This window comes from Hibiscus syriacus, unplaced genomic scaffold, assembly GCF_006381635.1.
Source record: "Hibiscus syriacus cultivar Baekdansim isolate YM2019G1 unplaced genomic scaffold, ASM638163v2 tig00110053_pilon, whole genome shotgun sequence".
NCBI classification, from domain to species: domain Eukaryota; kingdom Viridiplantae; phylum Streptophyta; class Magnoliopsida; order Malvales; family Malvaceae; genus Hibiscus; species Hibiscus syriacus.
Genome location: NW_024062577.1, coordinates 1,579,147 through 1,591,670, shown reverse-complemented (window position 1 = coordinate 1,591,670; position 12,524 = coordinate 1,579,147). Strand labels below are relative to the sequence as shown.

Here is a 12,524-nt window from a genome sequence, read left to right as displayed (position 1 = left end):
GAAAAAAATGTCTTGTTAATAATTTGTAAATATTTTTAACAATTTATATTTTATAGCTTTTCCTTTAAGGTTAAATAAATCATCGAATTTACAGAAAAAATATATTAAGTTCATACATAATTTCATCATTGACATGTAAATTGTCATATTAATATATGCATATCATCAAATCAATATCGTGGACTACCATATCAGTGCAGTAAATCATTACGTTAACACTATAATAATCAACAATAATTTTAAACGATAAAAAAACTATATCGATTTTTTTCTTGGATTTAAAGGCTTAATGTGATTAAAAAAATCAGAAAATTAATCGAATTTTCAAAAGTTTGACATAAATGTCGTTTGATTGCTTTCTAATCAAACAATTTGGTATAACCACTTCCAACAAGTTCGTTGACTCGTCTTTATACATGGAAAGTGCTTCATTGGACATTAATTCCAATCAAAATGATTGTACAAATTAATTGGATAAACCCCCAGCATTTCAATAGTTGGATACCCAAAATGTTATTGACACTAATCAGAGAGAGAGAGAGAATGAAAATTATTTAAAAGTAGAAGAAAAAATACAAGAGAAATGGAAAATTTTTGAGATCTCTCAGCAACATGTTCTTCCTCTTTCTGTATGTACGTATGTATGTATATATATATTTTCATCTTTGGTTAATTACATCAAACAATGAGGATGTTTTCACGACATCTCTCGCTACAACTCCAATGGGAAACTTAAGACGCCAAAGCATGATTTTGGAGCACTCTTCTGTTGGAATACCCTTTAACTTGCTCTCATCTTCTTGCACTATTTGTTTCACAAATTTCAGAGAATTCTGAAGGAAAAAAAAAAATCATTGCGTAAGCATGAAATAAAACAATACCAACATAAAATAGTTTGTTGAGAGAATATTTGCTTACCTGGGAAGTGCCTTGACCCGATGTGGGACGACCCCATCTCTCAGGGTCCCAAAGGATAGAACTGTTGAACGCGAAGCTTGAAATATGAATGGGAGGTTTGGTGTCATCATCTGTGTGGTTATTCATCTTCCTTAGATGCCATCCTATAACCTGTGACGAATCGCAAACAGGTCCTTCGATCACTACTTTTCTCTTGTTTGCTGATAGTAACGCCATTGGCCAAGTTCCAAACACCCTGAAATTTGCCAAACAATCCCAGAAATTGGCAGCTCAAACATCTTTTTCACAATATGTATATGTAGAATCTTATGTACAGGTAGTTTGAAACTCGTTTTCACAGAGAAATATTATATGAGAAAAAGTGTTGGGTGAGTGAAAACGTACTCGATTTGTCTGAGTTGTTGGAAGAAATCGAGATCATACACATTTGAGAGTCCGGCGAAATGCACTATCCCACTCAGCTTGTGCTGCTCAATGTGCTTCAATGCAACGTTCCGTTGATGATTTAGCTCTGCTTCAGCCTCTGTGAAATTCTCCTTTGTCACCAAATGCCTATACATAATCCCCGTTTTCCTAAGTATAGCCGATACCTCGTTCGAATCCGATTTCGATTCGACAACGATCCACAACAATGGCTGAGGAACCAGCCGTATGGTATTGGCTAGCCTCCTCAAAAACACACCTCGAAACCGATCTTTAGTGCTCGTAGGTGTAACGACAATTAAAAGTCTCCCGGCTGCCACATTGGTTTCATGAACAACATCAACGTCATCTCGTTTTGAACTCTCCGGCTCCGGCACCGGAACCGGAGTTTCGGCTCTCAAACTTCTGTTAACATTGCTGCTATGTGCCACTGATGTTACTGACTGGTTCACATGCTGAGTCGAACTAGTAAGTGATTTATTATCAGCAACATGGTTCGAAAAAAATGAATCCTTACCAGTAGGAGCAAAGCCTGTGAAAAACCCCATAACGAAACACAAAGAGAAATGAACAATGGCTTTCTTCCATAACTGAACTTTCTTCTTTGATCTCTCAGCAGACCCCATGGATTTTTGAGGTCTGGATTATTTGAAAACAGAAGGGGGGGGATAGACAAAGGAGTAATGGGGGGTTTGATTTTATATTTAAATGATGTTAGGGGGTAGTTCAGCATAGCTTGAAGTAAAAGAAACAAGGGAAAAAACAATGGGGGCCTTGGAGTTGCTGCTGTTTACCAGATAGTTGTTGAGATGGAACCCATCAACTAAATATTATTACAAAAACAATTCATACCTTATTTTATACCTGCTGTCACTCAATGATTCATTTTCTGTAATGACTAGGGTTGACCAAATGTTCATTGTTGTCATGCTTTTAGTATTTCCTTGAGTTGCAGAATGTTGTTCAAGTGTTAGCGGCATGGTTACTCCAAAACATTGAAAAGGGTGGAGCTGAGAGGTAATAATGCCATTTTAATGAAGGGTATTATTGTTAAGATGAGGTTGAATGAGATGGAAGAAGTCGAGCACCGCACTTACTTTTCTAACATTACAAGGAACTTTAGATGGTGACAACATGATTGGGCGTTAAATCATCATTTCTTTTTGGTACTAATAGATTGGGCTATCAACTAACAGACTCGGGTCAGGCAAGTCAATTGTATCTCCATTCCAAAAAATTAATACCGAGTTTCACTTAAAAAAAACCTTACAATTGTAACTATAAAATAAGGTTTATTTAATTCAAGTAATTTTGATTTGAAATAATTATACTTGCTCCACCTAAATAAACATTTTCTTTTAAAAAACTTACATTCAGTTTTATAACTTATTTCATTTTTGAAACCTTTGTTAAGGTATCATACAGAGCTCTCATCCCAAACAATTGTAACTATAAAATAAGGCTTCTAGAGAATATGAACGCCAGGAGCTTCGGTATTAACCAACAGGTAAAGAAAATTAGTAAACAAAGAACAAAGCTTGCCTTCCAAAATTGAATGTAACAGCCTAAACTAAAGTAGGAAACAGGCAAAGCAAATTAGTAAAAAAAAAGAAACTCAAATAAAAGATAAATATCAAACTAAAATTGTTTAGAAGCGATTAACCCACAGTATGAAGCAAACCTCGACACTTGAACAAAAGTCTCAACCAGAACAAGATAAAACTAAAACATATTAAAATTGGTCCGAAAAGTTAAAACTTCCATGTAAATAGCAAACGCTCGACAAAAATGGTAATCCATGCATGTCTCCAACGCAACAGCTCACTTCTTCTTGGCAGCAGACTTGGTGACCTTGGCACCTGTTGGGTCCTTCTTCTCAACACTCTTGATGACACCAACAGCCACAGTCTGACGCATGTCCCTCACAGCAAAACGACCGAGCGGTGGGTATTCTGAGAAAGTTTCCACAACCATGGGCTTGGTCGGAACCATCTTCACCATTCCTGCATCACCGTTCTTCAAGAACTTAGGCTCCTTCTCAAGCTCCTTACCAGATCGTCTGTCGATCTTGGTCAACAGTTCAGCAAATTTTACGGCAATGTGGGAGGTGTGGCAATCAAGGACTGGGGCATATCCATTTCCAATCTGACCCGGGTGGTTCATGATGATGACCTGAGAGGTGAAGTTGGCAGCTTCCTTGGCAGGATCATCCTTTGAGTTTGAAGCAACATAACCACGCTTGAGATCCTTAACTGCAACGTTCTTCACATTGAACCCAACATTGTCACCAGGGAGAGCCTCTGGAAGGGATTCGTGGTGCATCTCAACAGACTTGACTTCAGTTGTCAGTCCAGTCGGACCAAAAGTCACAACCATACCAGGCTTAAGGACACCAGTCTCAACACGACCGACGGGAACAGTTCCAATACCACCAATCTTGTAGACATCCTGAAGTGGGAGACGTAGGGGCTTGTCCGATGGCCTCTTTGGCTCATTGATCTGGTCAAGAGCCTCAAGGAGAGTGGGACCCTTGTACCAGTCGAGGTTGGTAGACCTCTCAATCATGTTGTCACCCTCAAAACCAGAGATTGGGACAAATGGGATCTTCTCAGTTAGATGATATACTTAGGAGCATTCCGGAGGACCAAAGAGTTTTCATAGGGGGAGACTTCAATGGCCATATAGGAAGTGCAACCGACGGGTATGACGGTGTTCATGGGGGGTTTCGGTTATGGTAGCAGGAACGATGGGGGGCGTACGTTGCTTGATTTTGCTACTGCTCACGATTTGGTGATCACTAACTCCTTCTTTAATAAGAGAGATGCGAACTTGATTACGTTTCATAGCGGGGGACATTGTACCCAAATCGACTACATCTTGATTAGAAATCAAGAACGATGGGCTTGCATTGACTGTAAGGTGTTCCCTGAAGAGGCATGTGCATCACAACACAAATTGTTGGTTTTGGTGTATCGCATACCCCACGGGCGGAGCACTCATAGGAGGGCTAAACTTGGTAAACCTAGGATCCTCTGGAAGAACTTACATGGAGCGACAACTGATGACTTTAGGAGTAAGGTTTTGTCTAATACAAGTTTTGAAACTACAAACTCAAAAATGCAGATATGTTATGGAAAAATATGGCAAATTCCATCAGAGATGTTGGCAAAAATACCCTTGGGTTGTCGACGGGGAAGGCCAAGGAACATAAAGAATCGTGGTGGTGGAACGACGAAGTCCAAACTAAGGTGAAGACAAAACAAACTTGCTTCAAGGAGTTTCTACAATGTAATGACGACGAAGAAAGGTCGAGAGCTAAACAAAGATACCAGGAGGCAAAGCGGGAAGCCAAGAAAACGGTAGCTAAAGCAAAGGATAAGGCATACGAGGAAATGTACAAGAGATTAGACACCAAGGAAGGACAAAATGGCATCTTCAGACTTGCAAAATCTAGGGAGATTAAGAAAAAGGATCTAGGTAACATTAGGTTTATTAAGGACAACAATGGTGTTCTTTTAGCGAAAGATCACGATATTAAGAGGGTTTGGGGTAGTTACTTCTTTAGCTTATTTAATGACGGTGCCTCTCCATGTAGAGATAGTATCGTTGATGGGTTAGCCGACTATCATACTACGGCCAATGACTGCCCTACAAGTAGGATTGGGTTTGAGGAAGTCAAAATGGCTCTTAGAAAGATGGGAAGGGACAAAGCTGTCGGTCCTGATCAAATTCCTATCACTGTGTGGTTGGCCCTAGGAGAAGAGGGAGTTAAGTGGTTGACCAACATCTTTAATATTATTCTAGAGACTGCCAAGATGCCAGATGAGTGGAGAGAGTCTACGGTGATACCAATCTATAAAAATAAAGGAGATCCCCAACGTTGTGGTAACTACAGAGGTATTAAACTCCTCAGCCATACCATGAAGCTATGGGAAAGGGTGATAGAGGCTAGGTTGAGACAAGTTACTAGGGTTTCGGAAAACCAATTTGGCTTTATGCCAGGCAGGTCTACCACGGAGGCGATTCATCTACTTCGACGGCTTATGGAGAAATATAGGGAAAAGTCTAGAGATCTTCACATGGCGTTCATTGACCTTGAGAAGGCTTATGATAGTGTCCCCCGCGATACGATCTGGAAGACTTTGGAAACGAGACGGATCCCAACTGCTTATATCCGGGCGATTCGTGATATGTACTGTAGATCTACTACTTACGTCAGGACTACAGTTGGCGACACCGAGGCATTCCCGGTGGAAATCGGACTCCACCAGGGGTCGGCTCTTAGCCCTTACATCTTCGCCTTGATCATGGACGACATCTATTGTGCGACACCAGACGGTGTACCATGGTGTATGCTTTCGCTGACGACATTGTCTTAGTTGCTGAAACAAAATCTGAGTTGAATAGTAGACTGGCTACCTGGAAGACTGCTTTGGAAGAAAAAGGTTTAAGGATCAATATTGAAAAGACAGAGTATTTATATTCAAACTTCAATGGGAACCAAAACGATGAAGATGTAGAAGTATGCATAGAAGGACACGTTCTCCCCTCAAAGGATTGTTTCAAATACCTAGGGTCTATGATACATAAAGATGGGGGTGTAGATGATGACGTTACACACCGTATAAAGGCGGGATGGCTAAAGTGGAGGGCCGCTACTGGAGTTCTGTGTGACAAGAAGGTCCCTCTAAAACTTAAGGGAAAATTTTATAGAATGGCAATAAGACCAGCGCTGTTGTATGGATCAGAATGTTGGGCAACCAAGAAGGATCACGTAAGGAGGATTGAGGCTGCAGAAATGAGAATGCTTCGATGGACATGTGGTAAGACTCTGAGGGATATGACGACAAACTCTGCTATTAGGATGTCCTTGGGGGTGGTGTCTGTTTCCGAAAAAATTGAGGGAGGAAAGACTACGGTGGTTTGGGCATGTCCTTAGGCGACTACCGTCGGATGCGGTAAGGAGGGTAGAGTCGATTACAGTCGACGGTGCCAGAAGGAAAGGACGACCAAGGCGAAAGTGGGAAGACTGCTTGAGATCTGATTTGAGGGATTTAGCCCTTACCGAAGACATGACCTCTGATAGGAAAATATGAAGGCTAAAGACTAGGGTAGTCGAGTAGTGTGGGTCACATCTATAGGGTGTATCACATCTGTCTTCTTTTAATGTCTTTGTAGTATTTTCCATAACTTATACTTTTTATACGTTTCTGTTATTGGTATTTATGAAGGATTTGAACTGGGCTTGCTAACGTTTACTTCTGTGTATCATTCTCTTCATGTTTCCTCTTTTAAATTTAGCAGGATCTTATCTTATGTTTATGTCTATATGCAGAGATTCTTTCGCAGGGATAATTATGCAGGGATTAATTCCCGTTACAGACGCACATATGATTTTAATGACTGCATATGAATACTGTTTAGCTATGTATTTATGTATTTATTTATACATGCATTGCATTTTATCTAAATTTTTAATTTTCTGACTGCCGGAGGTCTTTCACGGAAGTTACTCTCAACCTGGCGTTGGGGGTAGCCTACTACCCTACCTCCCCCTTACCCCATACATATGGGAATTGGGTTTTGTTGTTGTTGTTGTTGTTGTTCCTTTACAATTTCATCATACCTTGCTTTGGAGTATTTCGGGGTTGTGGCATCCATCTACAACAAATGATAATTGAAAAATCAGTGCAGCTCAGTCACAAAAACAAGTTATGATAACAACTTCCATTAACAAAGTGAACAAAAACAAAAATGTACTAAATCTCACCTTGTTGCAGCAGCAAATCATCTGCTTGACACCAAGGGTAAAGGCAAGCAAAGCATGCTCACGGGTCTGACCATCCTTAGAGATACCGGCTTCAAAATCGCCAGTAGTTGAATCAATAATAAGAACAGCGCAGTCAGCTTGTGAGGTACCAGTAATCATGTTCTTGATGAAGTCACGATGCCCAGGGGCATCAATAACAGTGCAGTAGTATTTGGTTGTCTCAAACTTCCACAAGGCAATATCAATGGTAATACCACGTTCACGCTCAGCCTTAAGCTTGTCAAGAACCCAGGCATACTTGAATGACCTTTTGTTCATCTCAGCAGCTTCCTTCTCAAACCTCTCAATCACACGCTTGTCAATACCACCAAGCTTGTAGATCAAGTGACCAGTGGTGGTGGATTTGCCAGAGTCGACATGGCCAATGACCACAATGTTGATGTGAATCTTTTCTTTTCCCATTGTAGAACTGGAGACAGAAACTAAACATCATCAACATATTCATAAAACAAATTAAAACTCAAATATATTTCTTTTCAACTAAGCACAACAGGAATTAGACAACAAGAAACAAAGAAGAAAAACAAATCTGACATCCAATTGCAGAAACAAGTTTCAAGAGGAATAAAAAAACTTAGTTGTATAAAAAAATTGAAGTTTTAAAAGTGGTGGCCGCTGGGATTCGAGCCCAGGTCCTCCATAAAAATGGAGTTCTTTCCACTGAACTACAGCCACTGGATATTATCATTTCCTTTCTGATCTAAAACAAATAAGCATAAGAGAGGATGGACGTTGACCATTTTGATCATCTTGTCCTTTGCGAACATATTTCACAACGGGTATATTCGTTTCAGTAGTTCTATGATTATCACATGAACTATGTCCACAAAAAATATATTTTAGAGATTTAAAGCCACAGGATTCTATACAAAAATAGATGCACAAAATCTAAAAATACATCAATCGAAACAAAAAGAAATGTAAAATCAAATACGATACTACAAAAAAAAAATAGAATCATGTGAGCAAAACGGATCAGATCAGAATCACTTAGAAATGAATAACCAGACAGAGAAAACTAAAAATAAATCCGTAAAAAGCATACTCAAATCACATAAATCAAGGAACTAATATATCAGCTAGTAACCACTAATATCAGATTTTCCTTCAAATCAAAGCAAGTAAATAAAAAAATTATTACAAAAAGGATTGCACCTGTAAAGTATGGAATTTAATCTTTGAGATTCGCTTGACCTAAAGCTCGCCTCGTAGCAGCAGAATAAAGCGTAAAGCGCAAGCGAAGGATTAGGAATAGAAACGAAGCTGCGTCCTTAAGCTTAAGTAGCCACGCTCTCAGCTTAGTTTTGGCTAGGGTTTCTTTCCTAACCGTCGGATTAAGGACAATCCAAGGGCTAACATTCGACATCTCACATGAGCCATAAATTCGATATTTTATTTCCGATTTAACTATAATACCCTTATTACTTATGCGAAATAACACGAAACTCCTTAAAACATCAACTACCACTTTTACCCTCAATTATTTTTCTATTTTACACATTTCTATTTCAAATGGGCAGGCTTTTTAATTGGTTTCGTTCAACTGATTTTTTATCTTTTTGAGTAATCTAGATTAATTGTACTAAATCATTTAATAATAAATATTTAAATATTTTATAATAATTAGTGTTTAAACATATAAATTTTAAATAAAAGTCATCTCTTTAACTATTAAGGTCGTTTAATTCTTATTTTCACTTTTAAGATTTTACAAAATAATATTATATTTGAATTTTTTTTATTTATATAAAATGATTACAAGATAATATCTAATTAATTTTTTTGAAAGAAATAAACATTAAATTTTGATGGGAAATAATAAGATAAAAATATTTTAGGCGGCAGCTTAGCAATTTGGAAACGCTTGATTGCTCCGATTTGCAGGAACAGGATCCAATAATTTGCGTTTTGGGTGGATCATGTCTATGGAGTTGGCTCGGGTTTATGGAACAACACACCAACAATTTTATAAACAAAAACCCAATCACCTCCTCTTTATTAATCGGCGTCCAAAAGGATTTGCTTACATTCAATATCAATTTCACAGGTGGCAGTTAACTTCTTTGACTAAATAAAATACCTGTGAAATTTTAATTATTAATAATGTATATACATATATAGCTACTTGAACACGTGATTTTTAGGAAGAAAAAATATTTATTTTAATCACTGAAATCATTTAATAATTCTATTATCAATTATACGCTAAATATGTTAATTCAATAATATTATCCATAAAATCATACATTTTAGTATAGAGAAAATAATCTCAGTGACCGAAAATTCCTTATAATATACGATTTTAACCAACTTTTTTACGAATTGCTAAAATGACCAACAAAATCGCAATGCGATCTCTAAATCGCAACGCGATCTCCATTATCGCAATTCAGTTTCCAGATTTGCAACGCGATTTTGACCATCGCATTGAGATTTTCGAAATCCGCGTTGCGATTTTAGATAATCACAATGTGAATATGTAAATCGCAATGCGAATATGTAAATCGCAACGCGATAACACGTGATCGCAACGCGATTCTGACTATCGCAACGTGATAATACGTGATCGCAACGCGATTCTGACTATCGCAACGAGATTCTGACTATCGCGTTGCGATAATATAAAATCGCAATGCGATTTTCAAAGCGCCATTAGTATCGCAACGCGTATTTTATTTTCAAATTCCAAACACGAATATTTACCCGTAATCGTAACTCTTAACCTAAAACCCTAAATCACAACTCAGCCCCATCTCCATCTCTCACTCTCTACGGCGACATCCGTCCCCATCTCCGACGAAATCCGTCCCCATTACCGCGAAATCCGTCCCCATCTCCAGCGAAATCCGTCTATCTCCATCTCTCAGAGCCACCCTCACAATCATTCACGATCAAAAATGGAAAATCAACCAAATCAATCACCGAGGGTTAGTTCTTTTAATTATTTTTATTTTGAAATTTTTGCATTATTATTAGGTTTTTCATATTGAAATTAATGATAAGTTTACTGGTAATTTCAATAATAGATTGCTGCCAATACTGCTACTGTTTAGTCTTTAACCCTGTGAAGTTAGTATTTGTCTTTGTTTTATCTTTTGGTTGAAGTAATGCAATTCATTCAAGTTTCAATTTTAGACAATGACCATTTGAAACCAAGAATCGCAACGCGAAATGAAAATCGTAACGACAAAATTCGCGTTGCGATAGCCATTTCGCGTTGCGATTATCTCATTGCGATAGTCAAATTCGAGTTGCGATAATCATTTTCGTGTTGCGATTTTCATTTTCGTGTTGCGATTTTAAGTTTCAGAAACTATTCTTCTTCTGCAAATTGAAACTTGAATGAATTGCATTACTTCAACCAAAAAACAAAGACAAATACGAAATTCACAGTGTTGCAAAATTAAGTTTGAAGAATAAACTACTACGCTTTATGTTTATTATTGTTTTTGGTATATCTTCACAGTGTAGTTTTTGGTATATCTAACTTGGTATGTTTATTGTTTTTGTAGAACTTTTTTCAGCTCAATTGACCTTAAGGAATAAAATAAGCCTAGTCACTACAATTGCGTCGAAGCTTTCACCTGTACAAAGACAATTGTTTGAGGATACTTGCTTCGGGTCATGGCTAAAAGTACAACATCCGGGTGGAGATGCTATGTTGACCTATTTGTGGCTTCAGACCATGACACGCGATCTACCCGAGAGTATAGAACTTGGTAATGAAGAGATATGGTTTTATTTTCTACCAGCGTATATGTGTTTTGGGTGGGAGGAGTTTTGCTTAATCACTGGTCTACGCTTCGGACACGATGATGTAGGTCGATACACTAGTCATATTACCCGCCCATCATGGTTATCCCGGGTTTTTCCTAAGCTGTCAATGGAGAAGCCGAATTTACACGTCGACGACTTGACGAGATTATTTAATAAGAAAGATGGTTTTACTCGGATGGATGACGTCGATGTTGTCTGAGTATGCCTTTTAGTACTTTTGCATGCCGGCTTTTTAGGCAGAGAGGGTAGACAACCTATTCCTAAGGACCTAATATTATTGGTAGAGGACCTAAATGCATGGAACCTATTTCCGTAGGGTTCGTATCTATGGAAAGCTACATGGAATAAGTTGTCGTCTGCCTTTGATAACCGCAAAAGTTTGCATGGCGATGGTTCCAAATACACTTTGTCAGGTTTTATTTGGGCCTTTAAGGTAAGAATTTCTATATAATGTTTCCAAAATTATAATTAATTATTTTAACAATTACTAATGTTTGTGTATTATATTGTTTGTAGATTTGGATATTTGAGGCTTTTCCCAACATGCAGACATATGATTCAAAACTTCAAATGATATTTCTAGGGCTATTTCCCGGAAGAAGAAACGACGGCTGTTGATTTGGGAAGAGTTACTACGGTATACGACAATAAATGATGTAAGTTAACACAAATACTACCATATATAAACAAGTTATTACTAGTACACGTTTAACTTTATTTGAGCTTTTATATTGTTAGGAGGCCAACACTCCATTACAGAGGCTGACACCCACGGAGGCTGAGCTTGCCACTGATTGGTGGCAAGCTAGTAAGCGTTTTTATGATGGCACGGATGATGAGCAGCCTCTACTTCGAGAGCCATCACCTCACCCAGAGCCATCACCTGATCGACCACACTATACACCTCTACAACGAGAGTCATCACCTATTCTTTCACATCATCGAGCCTCTTCTCCACCATCACCTCATGATAGGTGACCGGCAAAGATGCCACGACATTTATCTCTCTGTTCTCCACCTCCACGGGATGAGTTAGGAGAGTTACGTGATGAGGTCAATGCCTTGCGTGAGGAGGTCAGTACTTTACGCGATGACAATGGTGAATGGCGTGAGGAGGTGTCTACTTTACGTGGTGAGGTAGCAGTTCTACGTGAGATGGTAGCATCGTTGTAGAATGAGGTTCATACTCTACGCAACGAGGCAAGTTTAAGATTTTTCATTTAACTTGATTTACTCGTAATTTCACTTAGATTAACCATTTCACTTGGATTGCTTAGTAAATTCATTCGGTTGCTGCCAATACTGCTAAACAGTTCTAAAATAACTTAGTATTTGTCTTTGTTTTGTCTTTTGGTTGAAGTCAGTAAATTCATATTTGTCTTTTGGATTGCTTAGTAAATTTATTCGGTAGTAGTTTATTCTTCAAACTTAAATTTGCAACACTGTGAAGTTAGTATTTGTCTTTGTCTTTTGGTTGAAGTAATGCAATCCATTCAAGTTTCAATTTGCAGAAGAAGAATAGTCGCAACACGGAAATGATTATCGCAACGCGAATTTGACTATCGCAACGGGATAA

General features: G+C 38.3%; 2 protein-coding genes across 2 annotated transcripts; both read right to left on the bottom strand.

Annotated features, from left to right (window-relative positions):
- Positions 1–600: 600 nt before the first annotated feature.
- LOC120214183 (beta-1,4-xylosyltransferase IRX9-like) lies at positions 601–2,001 on the bottom strand. Its single transcript, XM_039212146.1, has 3 exons — positions 1,303–2,001; positions 919–1,153; positions 601–833 (listed from the first exon to the last, which is right to left on the bottom strand). The coding sequence occupies exons 1-3, from the start codon at positions 1,965–1,967 to the stop codon at positions 660–662; spliced, it is 1,074 nt and encodes a 357-aa protein (XP_039068077.1). The 5' UTR covers positions 1,968–2,001; the 3' UTR covers positions 601–659.
- Positions 2,002–2,963: 962 nt separating this feature from the next.
- LOC120214184 (elongation factor 1-alpha-like) lies at positions 2,964–8,421 on the bottom strand. Its single transcript, XM_039212147.1, has 4 exons — positions 8,347–8,421; positions 7,112–7,586; positions 6,909–7,002; positions 2,964–3,965 (listed from the first exon to the last, which is right to left on the bottom strand). Exons 2-4 carry the CDS (start codon positions 7,571–7,573, stop codon positions 3,163–3,165), a joined length of 1,359 nt encoding a protein of 452 aa, XP_039068078.1. The 5' UTR covers positions 7,574–7,586; positions 8,347–8,421; the 3' UTR covers positions 2,964–3,162.
- Positions 8,422–12,524: the final 4,103 nt, after the last annotated feature.

Coding starts and splice junctions, on each gene's coding strand:
- LOC120214183 (XM_039212146.1), bottom strand. CDS start 1,967: ATGGGGTCTGCTGAGAGATCAAAGAAGAAAGTTCAGTTATGGAAGAAA. Junction 1,154..1,302: donor CAACAACTCAGACAAATCGA/GTACGTTTTCAC, acceptor GGCAAATTTCAG/GGTGTTTGGAACTTGGCCAA. Junction 834..918: donor CGGGTCAAGGCACTTCCCAG/GTAAGCAAATAT, acceptor TTTTTCCTTCAG/AATTCTCTGAAATTTGTGAA.
- LOC120214184 (XM_039212147.1), bottom strand. CDS start 7,573: ATGGGAAAAGAAAAGATTCACATCAACATTGTGGTCATTGGCCATGTC. Junction 7,003..7,111: donor TGATTTGCTGCTGCAACAAG/GTGAGATTTAGT, acceptor CATTTGTTGTAG/ATGGATGCCACAACCCCGAA. Junction 3,966..6,908: donor ACAAAACCCAATTCCCATAT/GTATGGGGTAAG, acceptor AATGCTCCTAAG/TATATCATCTAACTGAGAAG.